The sequence below is a fragment of the Peromyscus leucopus genome, chromosome 3 (assembly GCF_004664715.2).
Source record: "Peromyscus leucopus breed LL Stock chromosome 3, UCI_PerLeu_2.1, whole genome shotgun sequence".
Taxonomy (NCBI): domain Eukaryota; kingdom Metazoa; phylum Chordata; class Mammalia; order Rodentia; family Cricetidae; genus Peromyscus; species Peromyscus leucopus.
In genome coordinates this window covers 10,532,031-10,558,496 of record NC_051065.1, presented here as the reverse complement: position 1 = coordinate 10,558,496, position 26,466 = coordinate 10,532,031, and the positions used below count along the sequence as shown (strand labels likewise).

General features: G+C 37.0%; 1 protein-coding gene across 3 annotated transcripts in view; it reads right to left on the bottom strand.

The window, feature by feature from the left end:
- Positions 1-26,466, bottom strand: part of Tfec (transcription factor EC) — a 68,674-nt gene that overhangs the window by 13,806 nt on the left and 28,402 nt on the right. For 2 of the 3 annotated variants that reach the window (XM_037203506.1, XM_028871772.2), the window contains one exon: positions 24,393-24,644. In XM_037203506.1, the coding sequence (XP_037059401.1) occupies positions 24,393-24,572 (180 nt within the window). In that variant the 5' untranslated portion in view covers positions 24,573-24,644. Of the gene's footprint in view, positions 1-13,082; positions 13,243-24,392; positions 24,645-26,466 lie in introns of those variants that run through there. The other variant, XM_028871773.2, reaches the window with a different exon arrangement.

Below are 26,466 nucleotides of genomic sequence, written 5' to 3'. Positions count from 1 at the left end.
ATGTTCTAGATTGATCTAAATACCTCAGCTGGTAACCAAGAGCACACTAAGACTAGTTGGCCTCTAGTGAACATAGGTTCTCTCCATTTATAAACTCTGTAATTCTTGAAGTTCTTCTTGGAAACAATTTCTTAAAAACCCAAGGTGCTTTATGCACAATTCAAAATTGTACTATGCATTACTCAAACTATGCTTATTGATCATGCAGCAATATTTAATTTAAACAATATTTATATTTTAAATAATACATTATTTCAGAAAAAAGTTACATTTACAACATAGGATTTAAAATTATAAAATATTTCTATTTTATATATCTTTATTCTATTTCTGGGCAGTTAACCAAAGGCTGAATAAGAAGGTTTTTTTTCTTTAAGGTCTAGGAAAAGTATATATATTATTGCAGAGAAATTCACTCTACATTCCTACTTATTGTGAAATTCCAGTTCAACCTGAGAGAATATTTCAAGATTTAGAAAGTCAGTTTGGCAATCAATATGAAGAAAGGAAGAGAGTACTTATTAAGGCTGAAATACATTTTCAGGATAATAAGTTACTATGGTATTTTAAATAACTATGTATTTCTAAGGAAAATCAACTATGAAATGAAGATTAAATTATCTAATACATAAATTTATGTTAATTTCAAGAAGTGCATTCTAGCCTGCTTTTGTCACCATGGCATATATTTTAGTATACTGGTGTCTTCATCATAAACTTTATTAGAAAGCCTCACCTTTAATTTATCCCACTTATATTTTAGTTATATTCACTTACGTTGATTTTTGCAGTCCTCAGGATCAACCCAGGGTCTGAAATATGCTATACACATGCTCTATCATGTGCTATACCCTTAACCCTACAAACCCATTATTTTAAAACGTGTTTTTACTTTAGATTATAGATGTGGGATATTTAAGTACTTATTCCTTTTCAGTTTAATCATTTTAAAAACAAACAAAGGTCGACTAATTTGGAAAGATGATGTATGTGAATCTCTGGCAAACACAATTAAGAGGTGTTCCTCAATGCAGACCATTTCCCTAATGTGTGTCACTGAAACGGAGCTTTAAACATACATATTTTCCGTGGTCGTTTTGAATAGCTTGTTGGTTATGAGCTGAGGCATCCCCACCTGAGTTGTACATTTCCACTGTGCCTTTGAGAAATATAATGGACATGCTGAACAAAAAGACAGGGAGTGGAGGGGAAGGAACTAAGGAAGGGGGGCTTTTCCTCTGAAGAGCTTGAATTCAGATGGATTTCAATGTAGACTGGCAAATTGCAGAAACGTTAAAGAAGAAACAGAGCTCTAGTCCATGCCCTCTAACAATGGAGAGAGACGCTTCTACCCACAGGGTCCACAGCACCTGCTCAGACAGTACTTGGCGCATTATTCCTTAGAAACAGAAGAGTCTGACAATGAATCTACTCCTGCCTCACTCTAGCTAGATTGCATCATCCCCTGAACCTGGCTACAGTCTAATCTATGCCTTAAAGCACAATGATTATTACCCCATTTAATTTTATGCTATAGGTACTATTCTATTTCATGTAAATGGCTAATCACTTTTTGAATATCATTAGACTGTTGAGTTTCAAAGCATGTAATACACTTCAGGTTATCTAAAGAGACTTCTCTCCATTAAAAGTTGTGAGAATGCAATGTTAGTGAACATTGAAGGCGTACATACTCATTGGAAAGAGCTTACAAAGCAAATTTGTATCTACCTTTGTCAGAGGTATGTGTTAATTCAGCAACAAGGCCTATCTATGTCTTTTAGATCAGTAAGCAAATAGAAGGTGTTTTGTGAAGATGCATTTTTTTTCTTGTTAAGAAAAGGAAGACTGATTTCTCAGTAAGGCAATAACATTAGACATGACAGCGAATGAACGTATTGTTACCAAACCTAATAAAAATAAATAATTTATCTTAAAATCCATTTAAAAGGGTCAAGTATACATCTACATAAGAGGATGAGTTTATCTGGTAGAGAAAGAATAACATTTCCAAGAAACTGCTCAACAATAAATAGTGATTGACAGTGATCTCTCGTGATATCTAGATTTTATTCTCATGCCCACTTCTGAGATCTGAGGAACAGAAATAACCTGGATCTGGCCTTCGCAAATGATAGACCTTTTCAAAGCAGCCAGTATTTCCTAGAGGGTGTTGGGGTATACACAGGTCAAAATAGCAAAACATCTAAGGAATATGACAATATTGACCCAAAAAAAATGCAGCATTAGATGTGATATAAAATGAAAATAGCAAGAAAATCAAATGAGAAGAAGTTTGTTCAATTACCCTAAAATAAAATAAGGGAAAGTTTTCATAATAATTTAAAATAAAAATAACAAATAAACCTAACAACGAACCTGCAGGAATGTTATGTCTGGTACTGTAATCCTAATCGAAAGTCCTGTGGCATGGGGAGTCATAGGCCTTTGGGTAGCACTGGCTATTGTTATTTTGCTGAATTGTCATGCTGTCAAATTACCTTCCAAACACTTAAGTTCATATGGATAGACCTGGGCTGAGATGCACCAGGCCAAAGAAGCTCCCTTTTTCAGTGGACAGCAGCCAGTGGAGGGATAGACAGCTGCTCAGTGTGCTGGGCATAAGAGAGGCAGTGCACATCCCTAGACAGACCATCTATAGTAAGCCAACACCAAGGTTCAGGAGACATTCCACATTCCAACAGAGGAGACAGAAAGAAAGCAAGAGCCAGATGATGGGGAAGAGTGCCATGATCTGCTGTCTTCTGGGCATGCCATAGCCATCCATTCATGAGCTCACAGCAGCTGTGCTACCTGCACAGGACGAAGCCAACCCAAGTCACAACACAAATACAGAAGGTGATCACCAGATCCCACCCCTTACAGAGGAGCAATTGGCAGTGGACAGCTGCTGACATCCTTTTTTTTTTTTTTTTTTTTTTTTTTAAGGATGTGACCACTAGTCGGTTCCTCATGGCCCAGCAGATGGCCCCACATCCAAGCACAGATGGGCTGGACTAACCAGACTTAGGAAGATATAAAAAAAAAAAAAAAAAATGTTCAGTTGGAAAAAGGATATGTTGTGGGTATATGGAAGGAAGCAAGATGGGGGAATGAGTGTAGTGATCATATTCCATTATATGCTAGTATAAAATCTCAAAAATAAAGAAAAAATAAATCTATAAAATGACTATACAATGACAAGAGAAAAACTGTAAGATTTTTTTAGTAACACAATTAAAATTTAAGTATAAAGTGAAAATGAATGAATTTGTTTAAATATGAAGGAAAATAATTATACATGTTTTTTTTATTTCAGCCTTGATGCCATGCACATATGAGACCATGATAATACTATTCCTAGACATGCAGTATTAAGTTTACTCCCCCTCAAAAAAAGTAAAATCAAAATTGGGTTATTAGGGAAGTGAGGAGGACCTGGGAGGAGTTGGGAGAGTGAAAATAAAATGATCATAATATACTATTTAAATTTTCAATGAACAAATTATAAGAGAGGCTTACTTCCAGAAAGAGTAGCACTGAAAAAAAAAATGAGTGAAGTGCCTAAAAGTAGGAGCCATTTAAAGATGTGTTTCAAAAATATGACATAAAATTGATCAATACCTTAGAAAAGAGATTGTGGGATGTAAGAAAAAGACGATGGTAGAGATTGAGATCAAGCACAAGAAAGAAGTGTTCCAATCTTCATAATTCCAGCCTGAGTGAATTGGGGTAGGAAGGAAATGATAAGAAATTATTATGGTAATACACTTTTTAAAAAATATTTATGTGTATGGGTGTTTGGTCTAATGTATATCTGGCATCATGTAAGTGCCTAGTGGCTGGAGAAGACAGAAGAGGGTATCGGATCAACTAAGACTGGGATTATGGACAGTTGTGAATGCCACATGGGTGATGGGGATTGAACCTGGGACCTCCTGGTGAACAGCCAGTACTCTTAACTGCTGAGCCACCTATCCAGTACAAGAAAATATGCTTTAAAAATAGAACATAAGTAATCTAAAGTGAGAGAAAAAAGTGAAAATATATATGTATATATATATATTATATATATGTATGAGAGTTCTCTAGAGGAACAGAATTTACAGAATAAAATTTGTGTGTAAACGTATATGTATGTATATATATATTTCATTTTATATGCATACATATATGTATAAATGGGATTTGTTAGAATGGCTTACAGGCTGTGGTCCAGCTAGTCTAACAATGGCTGTCTACCAAAAGAAGAATCCAGTAGTTGTTCAGTCCTCAAGGCTGGATGTCTCATCTCGCCTTCATATGCCAGAATCCCAAAGAAGTAGGCTCTAATTCCATGAAAGAATGGATTTTGTAGTGAGAGCAAGGGCAAGTAGGCAGAGAGGAAGAGCTTCTTCCTTAAATGGGTTTCCACCATAATGTATGTCTCAGATTAAAAGTGCATCTTCCCATCTCAAAGATCTGCACTAAAGGTGTATCATTCCACAAAAGATCCAGATTAAAAGTGAGTCTTCCACTTCAAATGATTTAATTAAGAAAAAAAAAAAACCCTCATAGGTATACCTAGCCACTGGTTTTGGTTAGTTCCTGTAGTAGGAATCTTAAAAGTTCTTATTAATAAAGTCAAACCCGAGGCCAGTTATTGGGGTCCATGCTGGTAGATCAGAGAGACAGAACAAGCCACAGCTATCTCACCTCGCCGGATCCTCAGCTGGTCTTGTCTCCTCAGACTAGAGGCCTCTGAGTCCTCATCCGGAATGGGTCTCAGCTGAATTACTGCTCAAAGCCTGAATGCTTAACCAGCCAAAATCTTAACCAGCCAAATGCCTAACCAGGCCAAAATGCTTCTAGTTTCTTGCCCTCACGCCTTATATATCTTCCTGCTTTCTACCACCACTCCCTGGGATTAAAGGCTGGCTTTCTGGGATTAAAGGTGTGTGTCACCATGCTTGGCTATTTCCAATGTGGCCTTGAACTCACAGAGATCCAGAGGGATTTCTATCTCTGGAATGCTAGGATTAAAGGTGTGAGTGCCACCATTTTCTAGCCTTTGTATCTAGTGACTGTCTGTTCTCTGACCCCAGATAAATTTATTAGAGTACACAATATTTTGGTGAACACAATACCACCACAAGTTCCTGATGTAGTCAAGTTGGCAACAAAGGATAGCCATCACATATATAAATAATAATTATCAACATCAGTCAATCACCCCATCTAAAATGTAAGTTGATTAAGGAGACTATCACTAGATATATGCAAATAACAAAAGTCAGCTAGTAAAAGATACACAAATGTTGAATGGAAAAAAATGAAGTCAGATATGCCAGCAGATTATAACTATAAGGGAGATGACATAGATATACTAGTATCAGAGAAAGTGGGCTTTAAAATTAGAAACTTCATCAATGATTTTGATGGTTATTATTGGTGGCCAACTGAACAGGACCTAGAATCACCTCGGAGATGGCCCTCTGGACATGTCTGTGTGAAGATTATGCTAATTGAAGTGGGAAGACCCCTTGTAAATGTGGGTGGCAGTATTAGTCAGGCCAGGGACCTAACTGCTGTAAAAGAGAGAGCTACCTCTGACTGAGAGTGTAATATAACCAGCTTCCTTAAGCGCCTAGTGCCATGACTCCCCCACTTTGACAAACTTTACCCCCAAAATTGAACTAAAATAATCCCTTCCTTCCTTAAATTGCTGCTGTCAACTGTTTTGTCCCAGAACTGTGTTAGTTTGAATGTAATTGGCCCTAATAAGTGTATAGGGAGTGGCACTATTAGGAGGTGTGGCCTTGTTGGAGGAAGTATGTCCTTGTGGAGGCAGGCTCTGAGGTCTTTCTCAAGCTTTCCTCAGTGTGACAGTCAGTCCATTTTTTGTTGTCTCTGAATCAAGATGTAAGGACTCTCAGATCCAGCACCACATCTGCCTGCACACCGCCATGCTCCCCACTATGATGATAATTGACTGAACCTCTGGAACTGTAAGCAAGCCACCTCAGTTAATGTTTTCTTTGTAAGAGTTGCTGTGGTCATAGTGTCTCTTCACAGCAATAAAAACTCTAAGAAAATAACTAATAAAAGAACAGCGAGACTACATATAAAAACTGATTTTTTTTAAAAAAAAGACTAATTATAAGCATATATGTACCTAATGAAAACCACACCAAATATGTGAAGAATGTTAAAACGTACAGAAGTGAATACCCTAACATCAAAGTGGGAGGTTTTTATATATTTCTTTTCATTTTTGAAAAGTCAAGTGGACAAAATAATGAGGAATGCTATGAAACATTTAAACAAAAGTAATAGTGTGACCTCACAGATACTTTTATAGTACTTGCACAAATAGAGAAAACATGATGTTCTCAACAACTTTGAAACATTCAAACATTGACTATATACTCAGTCAAAAGAAAACCTCAATACAAAATTCATATAGCACTTCATTTGCAAAAATTTTAAGGTTGTTGGGAACTCAAGAGTAAATATAAATTTGAGATTCCATCTTACCCCTGTCAGAATGGCTGAGATCAAAAACACTAATGACAACTTATGTTGGAGAGAATGTGGAGCAAGGGGAACACTCCTCCACTGCTGTTGGAAGTGCAAACTTGTACCGTCACTTTGAAAATCAATATGGTGGTTTCTCAGAAAACTGGGAATCAATCTACCTCAAGACCCAGTTATATCACTTCTAAGATGCTCAATCATACCACAAGGATACTTGCTCAGCTATGTTCATAGCAGCTATATTCATAATAGCCAGAAACTGGAAACAACTTAGAAGTACCTCAACCAAAAAATGTATTTTTAAAAAAATGCAGTGCATTTACACAATGGAGTATTACTCAACTGTTAAAAACAATGACACCATGAAATTTGCAGGCAAATGGATGGAACTAGAAAAAAAATCATCCTGAGTGAGATAATCCAGACCCAGAAAGACAATCATGGTATGTATTCACTTATAAGTGGATATTAGCTGTAAAGTTTAAGACAATCATGCTATGGTCCACAGACACAGAGAAGCTAAGTAACTAGGAGGGCTTAAAGGGAGATGCAAGGATCTCCCTGGGGGGAAATGGAATAGATTTCGTGGGTGGACTCGGGGAGGGTAGACTTGGGAGCAGGAGGGATCAGGTAGGGAAGGGAAGGAGAAACAACAGGAATTGGGGGGGGGGGATGGAACCTAGTGCAATGAAAACTCCATGGAATCTATGAGAGTAACCCTAACAAAGACTCCTAGAAATGGGGAACACAAAGCCTGAACCAGTCATTTTCTATAATCAGGCAAGGCCTCAAGTGGAAGGACTGAGTTACAAACTCAGCCACAAAACCTTCGACTTACAGTTTGTCCTACTTGCACATTTTTCTGTGATAGGAAGCTAGCAAAATTGTCATCATAGAGACTAGAGAGCATTCATTCAGCAGCTGATGAGGGCAGATGCAGAGTCCCAGACCCACATGTTAGGAGGCTCTCGGGAGTCCTGGGGAGGAGGGGGAGGAAGGATCTGAGGAACCAGAAGAGTTAGAGACACCATGAGAACATGGCCCACAAAATCAACTGACCAAGACTCATGACTTTCAGAGATCAGGGAGCCTATAGAGGTTCTCTGCATATATATTATGGCTGAGTAGCTTGGTGTTCTTGTGGGATTCCTAACAGTGGGAGTAGGGGCTGTCTTTGACTCTTTTGCCTACTGTGAGCCCCTCTCCCTCCTACTGGGTTGCCTTGTCCAGCCTTGATGTTATGGTATGTGCCTGATTTTATTGTGTCTTGTTATGTCATGTTTGGTTGATGTCCCTGAGGAGCCTGCTCTTCTCCGAGGGGAGGTAGAAGGGGATGGATTGAGGGAGAGGGGAGGTAGGAGGAGAGAGACTAAGGTGAAAGGATGGAGTGGAAACTGTGGTCAGAATGTAATGCATAAGAGAAGAATATAAATCACTAAATATAAAAAAGGAGTAAAGATGAAATCATGCTGAAATTTAGCAACTGAAAAAATAACAAAAAACACATAGAAAGTAATTTCTAGCATATGAAAAAAACTAAAGAAAAAACCTCAGGCTTAAATAATAACCTGAGAAAGATAGATTAAGGTTGAAATTAGATAAACTATTATTTTCAAGAGGTCAGGAGAAAAATAATAAAGTAACAGCAAAGCATGACAAAGTAAATTCACAAAGCACAAGTCATTTGAGGGGAAATAAATTAACAGTACTATCATGTTTCTATAAGACTGGTTAAAGAGAGAAAGAAGATAAAATAAACACTCAAATAAACAGAGTATACAATTAGAGGGGTGGTATATATGGTGGCACAAATGTAAGGGGAGTAACCAACCACTTTTTGCCTAAATTTAAGGCCTGCTCCATGAGCAAGAACCAATACATGGCACTGATAAAGTAGCCAACAGCCTGAGACTTGATGGGTCACAGACCAATGACTCTTAATGGCATATTGCTATGTCTCCACATCACTCAGCTCTCATCAGAGAAGCTTCATCTTGTAGTATATGATTTTAACAAGGAGACCCACAACTGGACAATGTGCAGAAAGAAAGAGACCTTGGAATACTCAGTCTTAAGTGGGAACGTCATTGCTAAAACCCTACCTTCAGGGTTTAGGTATCCATGAAGAAGAAGAGGTAGTAAGATTTAAGAGAAAGAGGTTGTAGACGACTCCAACAAAACAGTGACTTACAGACTCAAGATAACTGATACAAATATGAATTCAGAGAGACTGCAACAGCAAGATAAGACCTACACAGATTCAAACCACACAAAATCCCTGCATTGAGAAGGGAAAGTGGACACAAAGTCCCATTTCTAACCATGCATCTATTTGTAATTGTTACCTAAGACAGGAAAAATCATTTTTTTCCAATGGAGTGTCAATAGATCGATCAAGCACACTTGAAGACAGTCCCTCCTCCCAGTAGCATTTGGCCTACACAAAACAAATTTTATGTTTTTTAAGGGTTTTTGTTTTGTTCTGGTTATTATTATTATTATTATTATTATTATTATTATTATTATTATTGGTGGTGGTGGAGTTTTTTGTTTGGTTTGTGGAGATTTTTTTTTTCTAAGTTGGTTTGTTGGGATATTTGTTGATATATATATATATATATATATATATATATATATATATATATATATATACATGCTTGTGTCTTTCAATTCTCACTTTTTGTTTTTCACTTTTTGAGATAGCAAAAACAGGAAGTTGGGTGGGTTGGAAGATGGGGAGGTTCTGATGTGAGCTGGGGGAGGGGAAACATATTTGGAAGAGTCACTAGCCCTGGCTGCCTCAATGTCTGCATGTAACCAGGCTGGTTTTGAACTCACAGAGAGCCACCTGCCTCTGACTCCCAAGTGCTGGGAGTAAAAGCATGTGCCACCATGTTCAGTCTTATATGAAAGAATTTTTAATAAAATAAAAATAATCAGTAAGTGATTATATTAAGCTTTCTTCTAATATCTGGACCAAGATAAGGATGTCTGCTTTCACCTCTGTATTCAACAGATAGTCTAGACAGAACAATAAGCCGAGAACAACAAAGAACTCACAGATTATCAAGAACTACCCCAAATGGTCTCTGTTTACAGACAACAGGATTCATGATCTTATATTTAGAAAATCCAGAGATTCCATAAAAACAAAACAAAGCCCTGCACTTATTTAAGCTAACAAATGAAGCTGCTAGCCCACTTGTAAAACATAAATTCAACACATGAAAATCAGTTGTATTTACATACATGAGTGATAAGCAATCTGAAAAAGAAATTAGCATATTTCCACTTAAAATGACCTAAAAATGACTTAGGAATAAGCTTAATTCCCATAAAGGAAAGATGTATAGGCTGAAAAATCAAAAATACAGGTAAAGAAGACATAAAAAATGGAAAACTCCTGTATTTCTAGAGAGAGATAATATTGTCAAGATGATAACACTAAACAAAGCAACGACATATCCTATGTTATTGCCATCAAATGAGCACACATTTTTGAAGAAAGTAAAATTTGCGTGGATTATCAAGGAACACTAATAAACTAAAAGCAGTCTTGGAAAAGAGCAAAGTGAAGAATGAATACTTTTGGATCTCCAAGCTGAGTACAGTGCTACAGTAATGCAAAGGGTGTTATTCTGACATCAAGACAATTATTTAGGCCGACAGGGAATAATAACAAAGCCAAAAAGAAACATCCTTATATAGTCCAGTAATTTGGACAAGATTGCCAGGACCACCCAGTGGCAAAGGGTAGTCTTTTCAATGAATGGCTTTGGTTTCAATAGTTATCTAAGGGGAAAAGAATGATTCTGGGACCTTATCTTCTACATACTTAAAAATTAACTCACAGTGGGTTAAAGAACTAAATACAAGATATACAACAGTAAGACTCTTGAGAGACAATACATAGCTCTAGATAACAGTAGAATGAGCAGAACAACATTCTGCCAAAATGTAACTTTTAGTGACACCAGGGAAAAACAGCTTTGCCTTTGTTTACAATTGGTGCTGTCTGGATAAGAAAAAAGTCTACAGCTAAAATTATTGCAGAAGCATCTACACAAACTCTAAATTGTATGTATATCCATTGCCTCTTACCAGGAAACCACACACTCTGTGACCTAAATTCTACTTTAAAATGATCCTTACTTTTCATGTATCAGATGCAATCTGACCCCTGATATGGCATTTTAAAATAATGATATCCACTATGGAATTTCATCTCTGTTTTTATTCCACAAGCTCTTTAGGTACCTACACCTAAATTATGAATCTCCATCTAGTATATCTACATCCCTCCTAACAAACTCCCACTTTCTTTCTCATATCAACCTATTTAAAATACCCTTACGATTTATTTGACCTCAAGAATCTGAAGTCTAAAGTTCCTGCCATTTAACTCATATATAAACCTGAACTCTTGTGTCTAGCATTCAAAATGCCATTGTAGCTTTTTTTCTTACTGATTTGATGTTATTTCCAATACTTCTAAATTTCTAAAGCCTTGTCATTATTATGCGTGCACGTACTAGAGTTTACAACAGGAGATTTCAGGCTCCAGTGTGGTAAGGGTTGCGATTACAATGAACCTGTGAATCTGTAGATGAGGAATCTTTAGAGGACAATAAAATACAACACAATAACATGCATTATGCCATAGTCGATAATTTGTTACATATCAGGTATAATATAATAACTCAAGTAACATCTTAAGTCATCTTTGTAACAACTTTGTAGGGTGTCTACGACTATCATTCTAAATGTGAAGCAATGCAGCACAGAAATGAAATAATGATCTAAGAATAACACAACAAGAAGAGCAGCAGAGGTCGCAAGGGGACAGCTCAGAGTCCTGTAAGCACTGTTCTAGAAGCACAAAGACGCAAGTTAGATCTCTGAAACCCAAGTGAAGAAAAATCAAGAGCAGTGGGTGACATTTGCTTGTAATATCAGCATCAGGGACGTGGAAACAGGTGCCTGGGACTAACAGGCCACCCAGCCTCACTTACTCTGTGAGGTCCCAGCCACTGGGAGGTGCCACCTCAAAGAAAAAGTTGAAATAATAGTCTAGACTCTTGCTTATATGGCACAAAGGCTGTATTCTCTACCACACTGCCGAAGTGTTCTTGTTTTAAACTTGTTTTATTGTTTGGAATAGTCAGAACAATGTGGAGCTACTGACTGTTTTTCTTCCCCACAGCTCTTTTCTGAACTCCACCCCACCCATGAGTATCAAAATCAAACAGTTTCTCTCCAGGGCTTAACTTGGGGGCCCAGCCCTATCCAATAGGCTCCCTGGAGGCAACTTGGTTTACTTTTCTCTTCAACAAAAGAACTGTAGGACTAATAAAAAATAAAACTTTAAATGTAACTTATACTTATTACTCCAACATTTTCCATTTACCTTCACTTAGCAACAGAAAGGACACCACAGTATACACTCAGGATGTTCCGAGAAATAATTTTTGTTCTGAAAACCCTGAAGTTTTCCTGAAAATGCATGTGTTTTGCCTAGATAATCTCATTATAAATACTCAAAAATGAACAAAACTTATGGAAGGTTACAAGTTAAATTTGCAAGCAAATTTTCAGTGAAGTAACAAAAGGCAAAAGGAGCCCTAATTGGGGTGTGTGTGTGTGTGTGTGTGTGTGTGTGTGTGTGTGTGTGTGATATCACATATTTAGTGTGAGTTTTCAAAGGATACTGACCGCTGTATTTGTTTAGAGCCTCGCCTTTTACTTTTCTATGGAGATATTCTCTGTGAATCTGAAATGGTAAAACTGGGCAGGAGACTTTGATAGAGAACCTGGGCATAAAAGAAGATAAACTCCTGTTCTAAAGAGGCACACTGCAGGGAAGCGTAGGCTGTAGAACGTACGCACACATGAAACACTGACTTTCCAAAGATTATTTTACTTCCTTGTGGGTGTTGATCCATTGAGAATCAGTGAGCCAGATTTTTCCAGCTTTAGGATGTACACCACCAATTGCCTCAAACTTTATTTTATTTGTTAAAACATCTCTCCTAGGCTTAAATGACAAACACTGAGCCATGAAATCCTGCTGTGTTATTTTGTTATTTTTATTTTTGTTCCATTGTAAGTGAATAAAAATAATGAGTGGGGCTGGAGCTGGAGTTTCCTTGGCAAGCTAGCTTTAACACAAACAGGACAATACAAAGCTGGATGCTCACAGTTTCACATCTCATATACTACACGTCCATTATTCTTTTAGCATTAAAATAACAAAACTGTTGTTAGTATGAGGACAAAATAAACAATTAACTGAATCCTCACAGTTTATATAAAAGTCACAATAAAACATTAATTTTAGCAGTTTTTGACTAAATAAACTATACAATTTCTTAAAATACCCCAGAACACTATAGTTGTTTGTAAGTAAACAAGCTCTTCAAAACACAGAGTTAATTATAGTTTACCCATTTCAATGTTAATGTCTACATACCTTATTTTACCGACTATAACTCTATAAATTTTAAATTCAGCATTTAAGTCAGTTTCATCTCCAAATAGTGAAAGAATTTCAAAATGTGTGTACTCACCAGTTTCAACTTAGAAGGGTCTATAACTTTCACAATAGCAATGGCTTTTTCTTTCTCCTTCATCATTTTCTTCTTCTTGAGGTTGTGAACACTAACCAGGAGAGGCATACAGAAACTCCTGCACTGAAGTGAACTTTGCTTCTTCCTTGGACTTTCAGACTAATCTGGTCTAGATTGTGACTGACAAAAGCTTGCTCATTGAAGTCATGCAATCCTTTCAAGTTACAAGCAAGCACAGGGGCTTGTTAATATTTACTCACTCCTTGTCTCTGGAATGGTCTTGAACTATAACAGTTTACTGAGATTGTCAAATGCCACCAGAATTTACAGATACCTAACTGAAAATATATCCAAACACGTTAACATAAATGAGTTACTATCCACAACGGTATCTCTAAAAGGAAAGAATGAACTAATGCCAATAGGTAGGAATTACAGGATAATATCTAAACTTAAAAGTTAACTAGTCATCCAGATTCAACGTCAGGTCCCCTCACATGTCTATGGATGAGCTACCTTTTCACAATGGCTGACATAGAAGTATAAGACCAATATCCGTAATGGGTTTCTTACAGGAATGGAACCAAGCTCCAAATCATCTGTCTAGTAATTTAAAGAATGAGTTTGACGAGGTTACTAAACTTCTCTCAGCATCTTTCTACTGTGTAAAAATATAATCGGTCTATATCACATGGCTATTTTTTCTGAAAAACATACAGTTTTTTTTTCATGAAAATTGCATTATAGTCATTATCATACTGTGTAATCAATGAATAGTGGCTATATTTTATTGTTTCCCCTGTAAGGAAACTGCTGCCCTTTAGCCATTAAGAGTACTCATAAATAGGAATTCTAATGGGAGCAATTAATGACAATATTGTACCTGAGTCTGCAGTGCTTTGTTTAGTATTTAGTTGCTGACACCCATGTTGTATGAGGCACTGTGTGAGCTGCTAATGATGAACTATTGAGCAGAATATTGTTTGAGGAGAGAAAATGTTGAGAACTATGAGACTTTAGAAATATTGGGTTTGATTGGGACAGACTGTAGAGGCAGGGAGAATAAAACAAAGAAGAGTACAACATGATTCTTGGAGTTCTTGATGTTATTATTATTTTTCCTGATTAACCAAAATAGATTTGGGGAAATAAGGTGCCTTCAGTTTGAGATATCTGTTGTAACACATAGTGGCCAGAAAACAAATGTGTTCAAATAGAGTTATTTGGTTTGGTGTGGTTTGAGGCAATTATGGAAGACTAGCACAACACTGATATGAACAGCACTATAGGTCAATATATACCGATGATATGGGGGCTGTACACAGAAAGAAAAATTGTTGGGAATTTATTTTTTTTTTCATTTTTCTTTATTAAGAAACTTTTTACTTGCTTCACATACTACATACAGATTCTCCCTCCTCCATCTTCCCACCCTCAGCCCTCTCTCCCAAGCCCCTCCTCACAGCCCCACATTCCCCAAATCAAGGTCTCCCATGGGGAGTCAGCAGAGCCCAGCACATTGAGCCTAGGCAGGTCCAAGCCCCTTCCCACTGCACCAAGCCTATACCCAAGGAATGCTCAATCTTACCAAAAGGAGACATGCTCAGCTATGTTCTTCATATCAGTATTATTTTTAATAGCCAGAACCTGGAAACATCCTATGTGCCTCTCAACTGAAGAATGGATAAAGAAAATGTGGCATATATACACAATGGAGTACTCCTCAGCAGTAAAAAACAATGATATCATGAAATTGTTGGGAATTTAAGAATGAGATAGAAACTGTATTCCATTCTAATAGGATGATGAAAAAAATGAAGCAGATGTGGAGGTTTAAGAGAACTGTAAAGCAAATGAGTGAATGACAGTTGGACTGTACATATTTTTCTCCTCAGAGTATTATAGAACATTTTGGAAAAGTGGATGATGGAGGTGAAACTTGAAAGTACAAGGAAAGTTGATATTACACAGTCTCCACTACTACTGGCAGTCTTACTAGGGAGTGGTTGTAGGTTATCCCACAGTAGTAAACACGTATGTGAAACTGGATGATGTATTTAACATGATCAGCATGCACAGTGTGTTCGATGCTCCTCATTTATTTGCTCAGGTACAGATGTGGCAAAATAAATGAGTTTATCCACTACTGAAATTCAATCAGGATATGAAAATGAGAAATTAGTGGTGCTTGTAAAAAACAAAAGGGGGGGTATATCTTGGACTCTAGACAAATTAAAGAAGATTTTTTTTAAAGATTTCGTGAATGGGAAATAATAGCTATTGAAAAGAGTAACATTATCAAATGGTATGTCATCACAATGAGCTTAAACATGAGTAAAGTAAGAAAGCTGGAGGAACTACACTTCAAAAATTGAGATTGTGTTATCACTTTATGAAATAAAATACTAAACTTATGGATAAATTAGCAAGAAGAGCAAGAGCCCAGATATGAGCTTGGGAGGGATGGTTATAATAGGAAGGAGAAAAATAACATGGATGGGTGTTAAGGAAATGGAGAGTCTGAGAAGTCAAGGTTGATGAAGCCAGACTGACTGGGCTGAGCATTGCTTTTGATGGTCTGGGTCCTTGTGCTCTGCTTTACACAGGTGTTGCCCAGAAACCAATTCCTTGTACAGGTGATGACCTCTCTAGAGCATACAGAAATGGGCAGGTTGCCATTTCAGGGTCTAGTCACTTGATATTCACTGTTAGGGTAAAAATGCAAACCCTGAGCACCTCCCCTGAAAATCCAACACAAGTAAATTAAATTAATTAGAAACTTTCTTCGTGGTAAAGGGAGGTGGCCACCTGTCCAATATTCCATTTCACCTGATCCTGTATGTGTGATTCTCAGTCAACTGTGATGTCTGGAGTCCTACATGCTAGAGGAAAGGAGAAAGAGATAGTTCTTTCAATAGAAAGTCTATTTAGAATCAGGAAAGAGGAAAGAGATGCTTTCATAGACCATTTCTCAGGCCCTGAATTTCAAGCATCTAACTTAATGTTGTTTAAGTAAATGATTCACTGATCATTGGCTGACCTCAACGTACAAAATGTAGACACTCACATTCTCCAATTGAAATCTTCTAAGTAACAATTTCATTAAAAACCTTCTATATTCCCTCTTCTTGTAACTTCTAAAGGATCTTAACCCACAAACTAACCAACCAACACTAACCCTTCAAGATATGTGGAAAGAGTATATACAAACTTTAGAGATAACATTTCCGGACTAGTAATTGGACATTGAGTAAAGTAATCAAATAAAAGATAAGATAACATCCCTTCTTGGAATATGATTCTAGGAATTAATACTGACTTAGACACAGAATTCTTTCTACATTAAGGTGATGAGGCCGCTCTCCTTTTTTTCACCTCTGAATATTGGCTCAGAAATAATTCATATTTTATCATAGTAATTTTTTCTGTCTTCAACAAGGGAGTAAAGCCTATGAATCTCAATCTACTAATCATAGTGAAGGAGTCAAAACTGAATCAGGACCTCATGAAGGTATTTGATTATAGGCAAGACTTCAAATAGGAAATGTCAAAATTAAATCATTCCTGGATAATGCTACAGCAGATTAGATACAGAATTGGATGCTTGAATATAAGTGTAATTAGATAGACAGACAGATGATAGACAGACAGACAGATAGATAGATAGATATGTACACATGTACATACATAAATACAGATAAATACATACATAAACACACACACACACACACACACACACACACACACACACACACAAAGAGAGAACAGTAGAACCCTATACTCATTTTCAGCATTATATGATCTTCTTCTACCAAGTGTTTAGCCATATTCATTTGTTGTCATCTGTCTATTTCAAAAGTGCAGAAGAAAACACCAATTCCCAGTCAAATGAAATTACTTTGTTTTATAAGTTAAAGTGATTATTAATTTTAGTCTTTTAGACATTTTAGGGTCTGTAAACACTGTTCTTTGCATTAGTGGACAAGGGCCTGTTCTTTCCTCCTTAAAACAATCCCATACTGATTACAACTCCAACACTTTCCATCTAACAGAATTCAGAATACTGTAGATAATGGTTAAAGCGGTGCTTTCATTTGAAATCATAGAGAACTTTAGTGCAGACTGAAAGTTTATTTTACATCTTTAAATTTCAAAACACTTAGCTGTGTATATCAAAGCCCACACCATCTGAGTGCTGAATCTGAGGCTGCTTTTCCTGTATTCCTATCTCCTTCCCTATGCTCCCTGGTGACTACCACACAAAGCCCCCTGGGGCCACACTGGCTGAAGTCAGCGTCTATATCAACAGAATGCTTCCCATGAAGTGTTTCAAACCAAAGTCCACAGCCTTAACGTGTTGACAGAGGACTTCTTGATTATCTTTTTTCTTTTAAAATGTTTTGTAGATGTCCAAAGGTCAGTGGTGAAATTTTAGCTGACTAATTTGTGAATTTAGATTATATCAAAACATAGTATTCACTTCATCTCTGTAACTAGTGATATAGTAACAAGTTCAAGGCCGGCCTGATCTACAGAGTGAGATCCTGGGCAGGCAACAAAACTACACAGAGAAACCCTGTCTCGAAAAACCAAAAAAAAAAAAAGTACCACACACTAGCATAGTGCCGGAGATGCGCTACTTCTGTCTCTACTTATTGGCATAGCCCAATCACTTAAGCTTCATAGCAGCCCATGAGATGAATTCAATACTTATCCTCATCATACAGAAAGAAATCAAAAGGGAAAGAAATCGCCCACCTTGCTCCAGATTACCTACTTAGTGAGTGGCTGAGGCACGTTTGAACTCCTGAACTCTGAATTTGTAGTCCTAACGCCAATCTAATCTCTATTTGCATTTTCATTCTTCCCCACTGAAACCTTCCTTTTCTCTGCAGAGATGGCTTAAGAAATAACCAGTAGACCAGGAAGGTTTTTAAAGGTTTCTAGTTATAAAAGAGACTGTGTGCTTCCTTTTTGCTCTTTCTATTCCCTTTTTCCTCCCGTACACTTGTAATAGTTAGCTGTTATTGTCAATTTGTCACAAGAATCACCTCTCAGTGAAGGGCTGCCTGGATCACACTGCGGTACGGACAGGCCTGTAAAAGATTTTCTTCTTAATCGCATTGATTGAGGTGGTAAGACCCACCCTAAATGTGGGCACCATTCCTGGTAGACCCTGGACTGTACAAAAAGGAAGAAAGTGAGCTCAGCACTAGCGTGTATGTATTTACTCTCTCCACTTGACTAAGGATGTGATACGGCCAGGTACTTCAAGCTCCCACCACTGACCTTCCCCACAGTAGTAGATTATAACTTTGAATTGTGAGCTAAAACAAACTATTTCTCCCCTAATTTTCATTTTGTTGGGGCATTTCATCGTATCAACAGAAATGAAACTAGTAACCACTGGAGCTCTAGTTCTCTTCTTTTCATTGTACTATCTTTAGTGGAGTGTGTGTGTGTGTGTGTGTGTGTGTGTGTGTGTGTGTGTGTGTAAACTGAAGAAGATGTGAATGCTGAGTTGAGATACATGGCCAAACTATGAGTTTCACATGACATATAAAGTAATAGCCAGTAGTAAACACTTCCAAACACATTAAACTGCCCTACAATCCCATTACCCTTGCATTCTAAGCAGGGTAGTTGGTCAACTTGAGTCAAGTGTTGAGAGACTCTATTAGGATACTCCAAAATATGACTGGACAATAATTTCACGAGACCATTCAAGTAATAATTACCAAATACTTACCAAGCATAATTTATTTTCAGATCTTTCAAGAACTAGAGGTATTACTACAACAGCCAACAATGAGACATTCTTGCCCTCATGGAGTTCAAGCAGTATTAAAGAAGCAAACAGTAGAACACATGGAATGGAGGTTGACTGAACTCATTTCTCATTCACTCCTTAACCTGCCAAAAGTATCCACTAATTATCATTTAAAAGAATTTTGCCTCTGAGTAAGGTATGACATTTTTGTCATGAAGTAACAAACTAAAAAAAATGAAAAAAAATGTTATTGAATATTTAAAATGTATCATGTGGTATGAAAATGCCATAATGAGTACAGTCATTGAAGTATCAAATCTACACAGAGATTCATCAAGGAAAGACCTTAAGAGGGGCAGGGGAATAAGTCTCAAGTTTGTGTTTCAGAGAGAATTAAAACCATTCAGACAAAGAGCAAAGAATGAATGAGAAGAGGTAAAGAAAAGACATAAGGAAGCCCTGAACTCTAGAGAGCCATGTGTGGGCCCATATGGCAAAGCACAGAGCAGTAAAGGGGCAAATGGAAACTCTAGGCTAGGAGCAAGGGTTAGTGTAAAGGGCTCCTGTCATTCTTGTAATTACACCTGTCAGTTTAATCCTGGAGAAGCATATACTGGTAAGCACGTCTTTTAATATTACCTGTCTCTGTGCAGATACCTCCAATCTCTCATTTGTATCTAATTCCAGGCATCACATCTGAATCTGAGGATACTCTTATGAACCTATGAAGTAACACTTTGGTTATCTTTGGATGAATGAAATATTCCCTTGTGTTAGTGAAGGAAAAGACTTAGAAGGAAAGAAGGAATAAGACAAAGAAATATCAATAACTACCATCTCCTGAGCTCGGCCCATGCCATTCTGTTTGAAAGTTTTAAAATAACAAAATCAAACTGACTCTTCTTCCAGGCATGGTGTTAAACTTCCAGCTCTGGAAAGGTTGAGGCAGGAGGATCTTGAGTTCAAGGGCAGTGTAAGCTATATAGTGAGGCTCTATGTCAAACAACAAAAATAAGTACTAAAAAAACAACAAATAATATCTTCAATATATAAGAATGTGAGTGAATGATTAAACTGAGACAGCTTACAGCTTCTTTGACCCATGGGCTCCTAACCACAGTCAAAGAAAAAGAACTGTAGCCACAACAGAAGTGTCTAGCTATTGGGGACAATATGAGTGTGAATAATGGCAGCATATGACAACTGTAGAAACAAATCCAGTTCAGAGACCATATTTAAAACCCTTACATACTAAACAATAAAACTCTATAAAATTCTGATTAAAGTGGCATTCATGATGGTTGTGAGACACTTTCATATAAATAGTTTCTACTGCAGTAGTTAAAAAAAGGAAATGCCTGAAGCGCGTTTTTATATTACAGTAGGTAGCTAAACCCCTTGAGAATATCACCCTTTCCAACTCCCTTTCACTAAGGCTGTCTAAAAGACCAAGCAGGACACATATTTCCTGTATGTGTATAAACTTTCTATAAAGGCAAAGGTAAGGCATGAGCCCAAGGAATTGTGAAAATATCCCATGGAAAACCCAGAAGACTGGTATATACTGCCTTCATGAAACAAAAGATTACTTTCTAGATTTTACTAAAATTGACTGGCAGGTTAATTACTTTTAGGACTTGTTTTTTCTTGAAAAACCAGTAATCCTTACAAGAAAATAAACTTTGGAAGAGGTAGTTGAAGGACAAATTGTATTGGGTGTAGTTTTAATATTTACTCTGTGGATGACTATTATCCTACATATAGTTTGTCTTCTTCATGAAGTGAGCAAGGAAGCTGACACTGTATTCCACTTCCCAGAGTTTCATATATATATGTGTGTGTGTGTGTGTTTATACACTTTAGACAGTTCCATATGCACACACACACACACACACACACACACCTCCACTATTAAAAAGTTTAAGTAAATGCACATCCATGGATTAACATTCAGTTTTGTATTTCAGAGAATCCTACATTGTGATAATTTTGTTTTTCATCGAACAATCTACTGGGTCTTCATTCCTACCTACTTTCCATGTTAACATAAAACTCATTTTTAAAAATCTTTCTTTCCTCTTTGGATTCAAATGAAACCCTGAGTGCTCTACCTTTGTTCTTCGAGGCTGTGAATTTACTATTATAAAACTATCAACCTGACACAGGAGTACTCACAGGCCATTTAGATTAGGAGAAGATGCCTCAGGTATGAGAGAATAGAGCTCGAAACTAGTCAAGGCAAATAAGGAAAAGGAAAAAGAAAGCTCTATAATCAACATAAATTATCTACAAGAAGATGCTAAAGTTTTTTCCAAGTTCAAGTTATTTCCTACTTTGTATCATTTTTTTTTCTGCATTTTTGAAGATTCATTTAAAAGCAAAACATGTTCCATGAAGCTAATTATTCTTATTTATTTTGAAGCCTCAGCATCACTCCATGCCAGTTATTTAATAAGTGGTAAGGGAGAATTTTTAAAAATGTATTGAAAGTCAAATGTGAAAAAAATCTATTTATAATTACATGAAACATTTAATGTAATAAGATAATTCATTTTATTGTAGCAAGCATTTTAAGACCACAAAATTGGTGTGTTCTTTATATAACTTCTATAGGTTTCAATTTTATGGCTATTTAAGATATTGATGAATTCAACTAGAGTTATTCAGAAAACCTAAACCTTTACAATTAGAATTAACTTTTTAAATACATAGGATTATTAGTGACTCATTGATAACTAATTGAGTATTAAAATGAATTAGTTAATTTAGTATTAAAATGAGAACTTATATTTTATTATACATAATTAATATATGTGATTAATAATTGCAGACCAATTAGTTAAAGACACATTTCTTTTGTTATACTTCCATCTGAAATTTCCTACAAAAGTGTTCATTTCAATTCCTAGCACTTATGATAGACTTCATAATCAGTTATTGATCGTATTTGCCATTCTGCACCACCATCTTCTCTACCAAGAGCAAGCAGTTATCCTGTACAATAAAGGAACTTCCAGAGGCATCAGCATCCCTGACTTCAAGCTCTATTTTACAGCTATAGTAATAAAAACAGCTTGGTACTGGCTTAAAAACAGACACTTTAATCAATGGAATCAAATTGAAGACCCTGGCATTAATCCACACACCTATGAACACCTGATTTTTGACAAAGAAGCCAAAATTATACATTGGAAAAAAGAAAGCATCTTCAACAAACAGTGCTGGCATACCTGGATGTCAATATGTAGAAGGCTGCAAATAGATCCATATCTATTGCCTTGCACAAAACTCAAGTCCAAATGGATCAAAGACCCAAAAACCCAGTTATACTGAACCTCATAGAAGAGAAAATGGGGAGTAGCCTTGAACACATTTAGCACAGGAGACTATTTCCTAAATATAACATCAGTAGCACAGACACTCAGCAACAATTAATAAATGGAACCTCCTGAAATTGAGAAGCTTCTGTAAGGCAAAGGACATGGTCAATAAGACAAAACTGCAGCCTACAGAATGGGAAAAGATCTTCATCAATCCCACATCTAACAGAGGGCTGATCTCCAAAATATGTAAAGAACTCAAGAAACTAGACATCAAAATATCAAATAATCCAATTAAAAATGGGGTGCAGATCTAAACAGAGAATTCTCAACAGAAGAATCTCAAATGACCGAAAAACATTTAAGAAAATGTCCAACATCATTAGCCATCAGGGAAATGCAAATCAAAATGACTCTGAGATACCAACCTGTCAGAATGGCTAAGATCAAAAACATTGACGACAGCTTATGTTGGAGAGGATGTGGCAAAAGGGGAACACTCCTCCACTGCTGGTGGGAATGTAATCTTGTACAGCCACTCTGGAAATCAGTACTGTGGTATCTCAGAAAATTGGGAATCAACCTACCTCAAGACCAAGCAATACCACTCTTGGGCATATACCCAAAAGATGCTCAACCACATCACAAGAACATAGGCTCAACTATATTCATAGTAGCATTATTTGTAATATCCAGAACCTGGAAACAATCTAAATGCCCCTCAACTGAAGAATGGATAAAGAAAATGTGGAACATTTACACAATGGAGTAGTATACAGTGGTAAAAAATAATATCATGAAATTCATATGCAAATGGATGGAACTAAAAAAAAAAACAACATCTTGAGTGAGGTAACCCAGACCCAGAAAGACAAACATAATATGTACTCACTCATAAGTGAATATTAGACCCAAAGCAGAGGACAACCAGGCTACAATCCACAACCCCAGAGAAGCTAGGTAAAGAGGAGGACGGACCCAAGAGGGACAAGCATGGATTGACCCAGGAAGAGGAAAGGGTTAAGACCTCCTGGGTAAGCTTGGAGTGGGTAGTAGAGGGGAAGGGAGGGGAGGTGATGCGAAGTGGGAACATGAGGGTTCAAGATGATTGAGTTGGTGAGGGATGGAGCATGAAAGAGATAACAGAGTGAACCATTTAAGGGATGGGGAGAAATCTGGAGCCAGGGAAATCCCCAGGAACTCACAAGGATGTCCCTAACTAAGTCTCATAGCAGTAGTGGACAGGGTGCCTGAACTAGCCTTCCCCTGCACTCAGATTGGTGTCTACCCTAATTGTCATCATGGAACCTACATCCAGTGACTGATGGAAGCAGATGCAGAGACCCCAGCTGAGTACTTGGCCGAGCTCCTGGAGTTCAGTTGAAGAGAGGGAGAAGGGATTATAGGAGCAAGGGTGGGGGTGTCAGGATCAAGATGGGAAAAATCACAGAGACAGCTGACCCAAGCTAGTGGGAACTCACAGACTCTGGACTGACAGCTGGGGAGCCCACATGGGTGCACACTAGGCCCTCTGAATGTGGATGACAATTGTGTGGCTTGATGTGTTTGTGGGTCCCCTGGCAATGAAATCAGGACTTATCCCAGGTACACAAACTGGCTTTTGATGCCTTGCTCAGTCTTATGCAAGGGGGAGGGGCTAAGTGCTAAGTCTGGCCCCAACTTGGTATGCCAGCCTGTGTTGACTACTCAAGGGAGACCTTACCTCCTATGAGGAGGGGATTGGGGTGGGATGGGGGAAAGGTGGGGGAGGGAGGAGAAGGGGAGAAGGGGGAACAGGGGCTAGTATGTAAAATGAAAAAAATTTAAATAAAAAAAGTTACCTTGCCTCAGATATTTGCTGGAGTAACAAAAAACAGACTAATGTGTATTGTATAGATGGAAACAGTCTTTGATTATATAAATTTAATAAAGGCATTATTTGTTGAAATGCAAAAAAATTAAACCTTCTAAATACATAAGATTATAAGTGGCTCATTGATAACTAATTGAGTATTAAAATGAATTAGCTAGTTTAGTATTAAAATGAGCACTTACAATTTATTATGCATAATTAATGTAGATATATGATTAATAATTGCAGACCAATTAGTTAAAGACACATTTCTTTTGTTATACTTTCATCTGAAATATTTACTGCAAAACTGTTCATTTCAATTCCTAGCACTTAGGATAGGCTTCATGGTCAGCCATTGAACATACATGCCATTCTGTGCCACCATCTTCTCTCCCAAGAGCCAGCAGTTTTGTGAATGGGTTTCCTGCACAGCCAGCATCACCGTCTGGGCTCATGGGTCCATGCTCTGCCAGAGGCATGCAGCTTGGTGCTGGAGGTGGTGTCCTCTTGAGAGTCTGGTTGAATACCTGATGGTCAAAGGTCATGAAAGGTGCTACTTGCTGTCTCTGGACCTTCGGTAGCTGAGGCCTTGTAGAGCTTTCCAAGTGTGCCTGGACCTATAGATTCAAAAACAAATGAATGAAACATGAAACACAATGTAGTAAGTCATTCCTGCTCCCACCCCGCCCCGCAAAGGAATCAGAGCACTAAACATTTTATGATCCAGATTCTTTCAGAATATATTATTGATGCTTCTGTTCTAAGGTGACAGGACTTTAATGATCTGATGGTTTTAAGAATTGAGTTAAAAATTGATTTAAAAAATGTAGTTTTAAAAGTGAATATCTACAACCATTAAGAATAATCTAAAAACATCAGCTGTCTATGAGTATCTAGAAAAAGAAGTAGTAAAATGTGACAAGGAAACAAAGCGTATTCAGCAATATTAGTTGGTCTGATACAAAACATACTATATTATATACTGGATTCTTATGTTCAATAAAAGGTTTTGTAAAGAAAATTATAAAAGTATCCATAAGACATTAGAAGTAAGCCGGGCGGTGGTGGCGCACGCCTTTAATCCCAGCACTCGGGAGGCAGAGGCAGGCGGATCTCTGTGAGTTCGAGGCCAGCCTGGGCTACCAAGTGAGCTCCAGGAAAGGCGCAAAGCTACACAGAGAAACCCTGTCTCAAAAAAAACCTAAAAAAAAAAAAGACATTAGAAGTAGATATACTGTTAAAGTATGATAGTGTAAGAGTGACAAAATCCTGGGTGATTTTTTTCTTCTATTTTTCTGTATTTTCCAGTGTTTCTATACTGAGCAGAGTTTTGTTTTGAAATTATTTTCATTTTTTTCTGTGTTCTAAAAAGTAATAATAACAAATTAGTATGTATTCCCATGAATCAACAGGTAAAAGCACTGTGAAAAATTCTAACTACTCTGGAGTGAACAACTGAACAACTGTCTTTTGAAATTCTTTAACAAGATAGACCGTTAGAATTCTGGGCATCCATGCTCACACAGATGGCCCTGGTTACAAATGCTGGGTCCCCAAAGAAAACAACCACATGAAAACAGAAAGAGGCTATGTGGGGAAGAGTCAGGCTGATAGGGCAGAAGGGAGGATAGCGATGGGAACTGTAGTCAGAAAGCATTGTATATATGGATGAAAATGGCAAAGAACAAATTTAACAAAGAATTCTGGGCATACTCAGTTTGGATGTCATCGCTAAGATTATCCCATCATCCGTAAAAGGACAGCTTTAAGCACCTCAGACTTCCCTTTAAAAACCTGCAAATGGAGTATTTACAAAAACCTATAAAATGGAGTATTGCCTGCCAGTTGCCTTTATATTTACTATGCTGTGACGTGGCTTTTAATACATTTTTCTCAAGTGGCCTATATATAAACCTATTTAATTTTCCCTCGTGTTAAACAATAGCAAAGATTGCTGTACAGTGCTTATTTTTCTTTTTATTTCATTACACAAACTACTCTTTAAATCCCTCACCATATATTAGTTCAAATAAATAGCCTGTAGAAAGCATTTTGCATTTATATTAGCTGGTTTGGGGTACAATATTGTAGTAGTTACTTTAGTCTAATTCTGTTATGCTGACATTTTTAGCATTATTTTAATTGTACTACCATAAAATAATTTTTCAGTCATATAAAAAAATTAAGACTGGTAATAAAGATTACACATATTACTAATTATATTGCTATGAGCTTTAAAGCTGTAAAATAACATTTCATTAAAATGCCAAGAGTAATTTTTAAGGGTAGATATTTAGATGATCCTAACTTGAATTAATCCCTGTTAGTCTGTATACAGTTACAAAATGGACATCATAAAGAATACTTTCAGTTTCACATATCTGAACAATCTTTCATGCTATGGAACAAAATGAATGCTATGAATCATATGTAATGGTA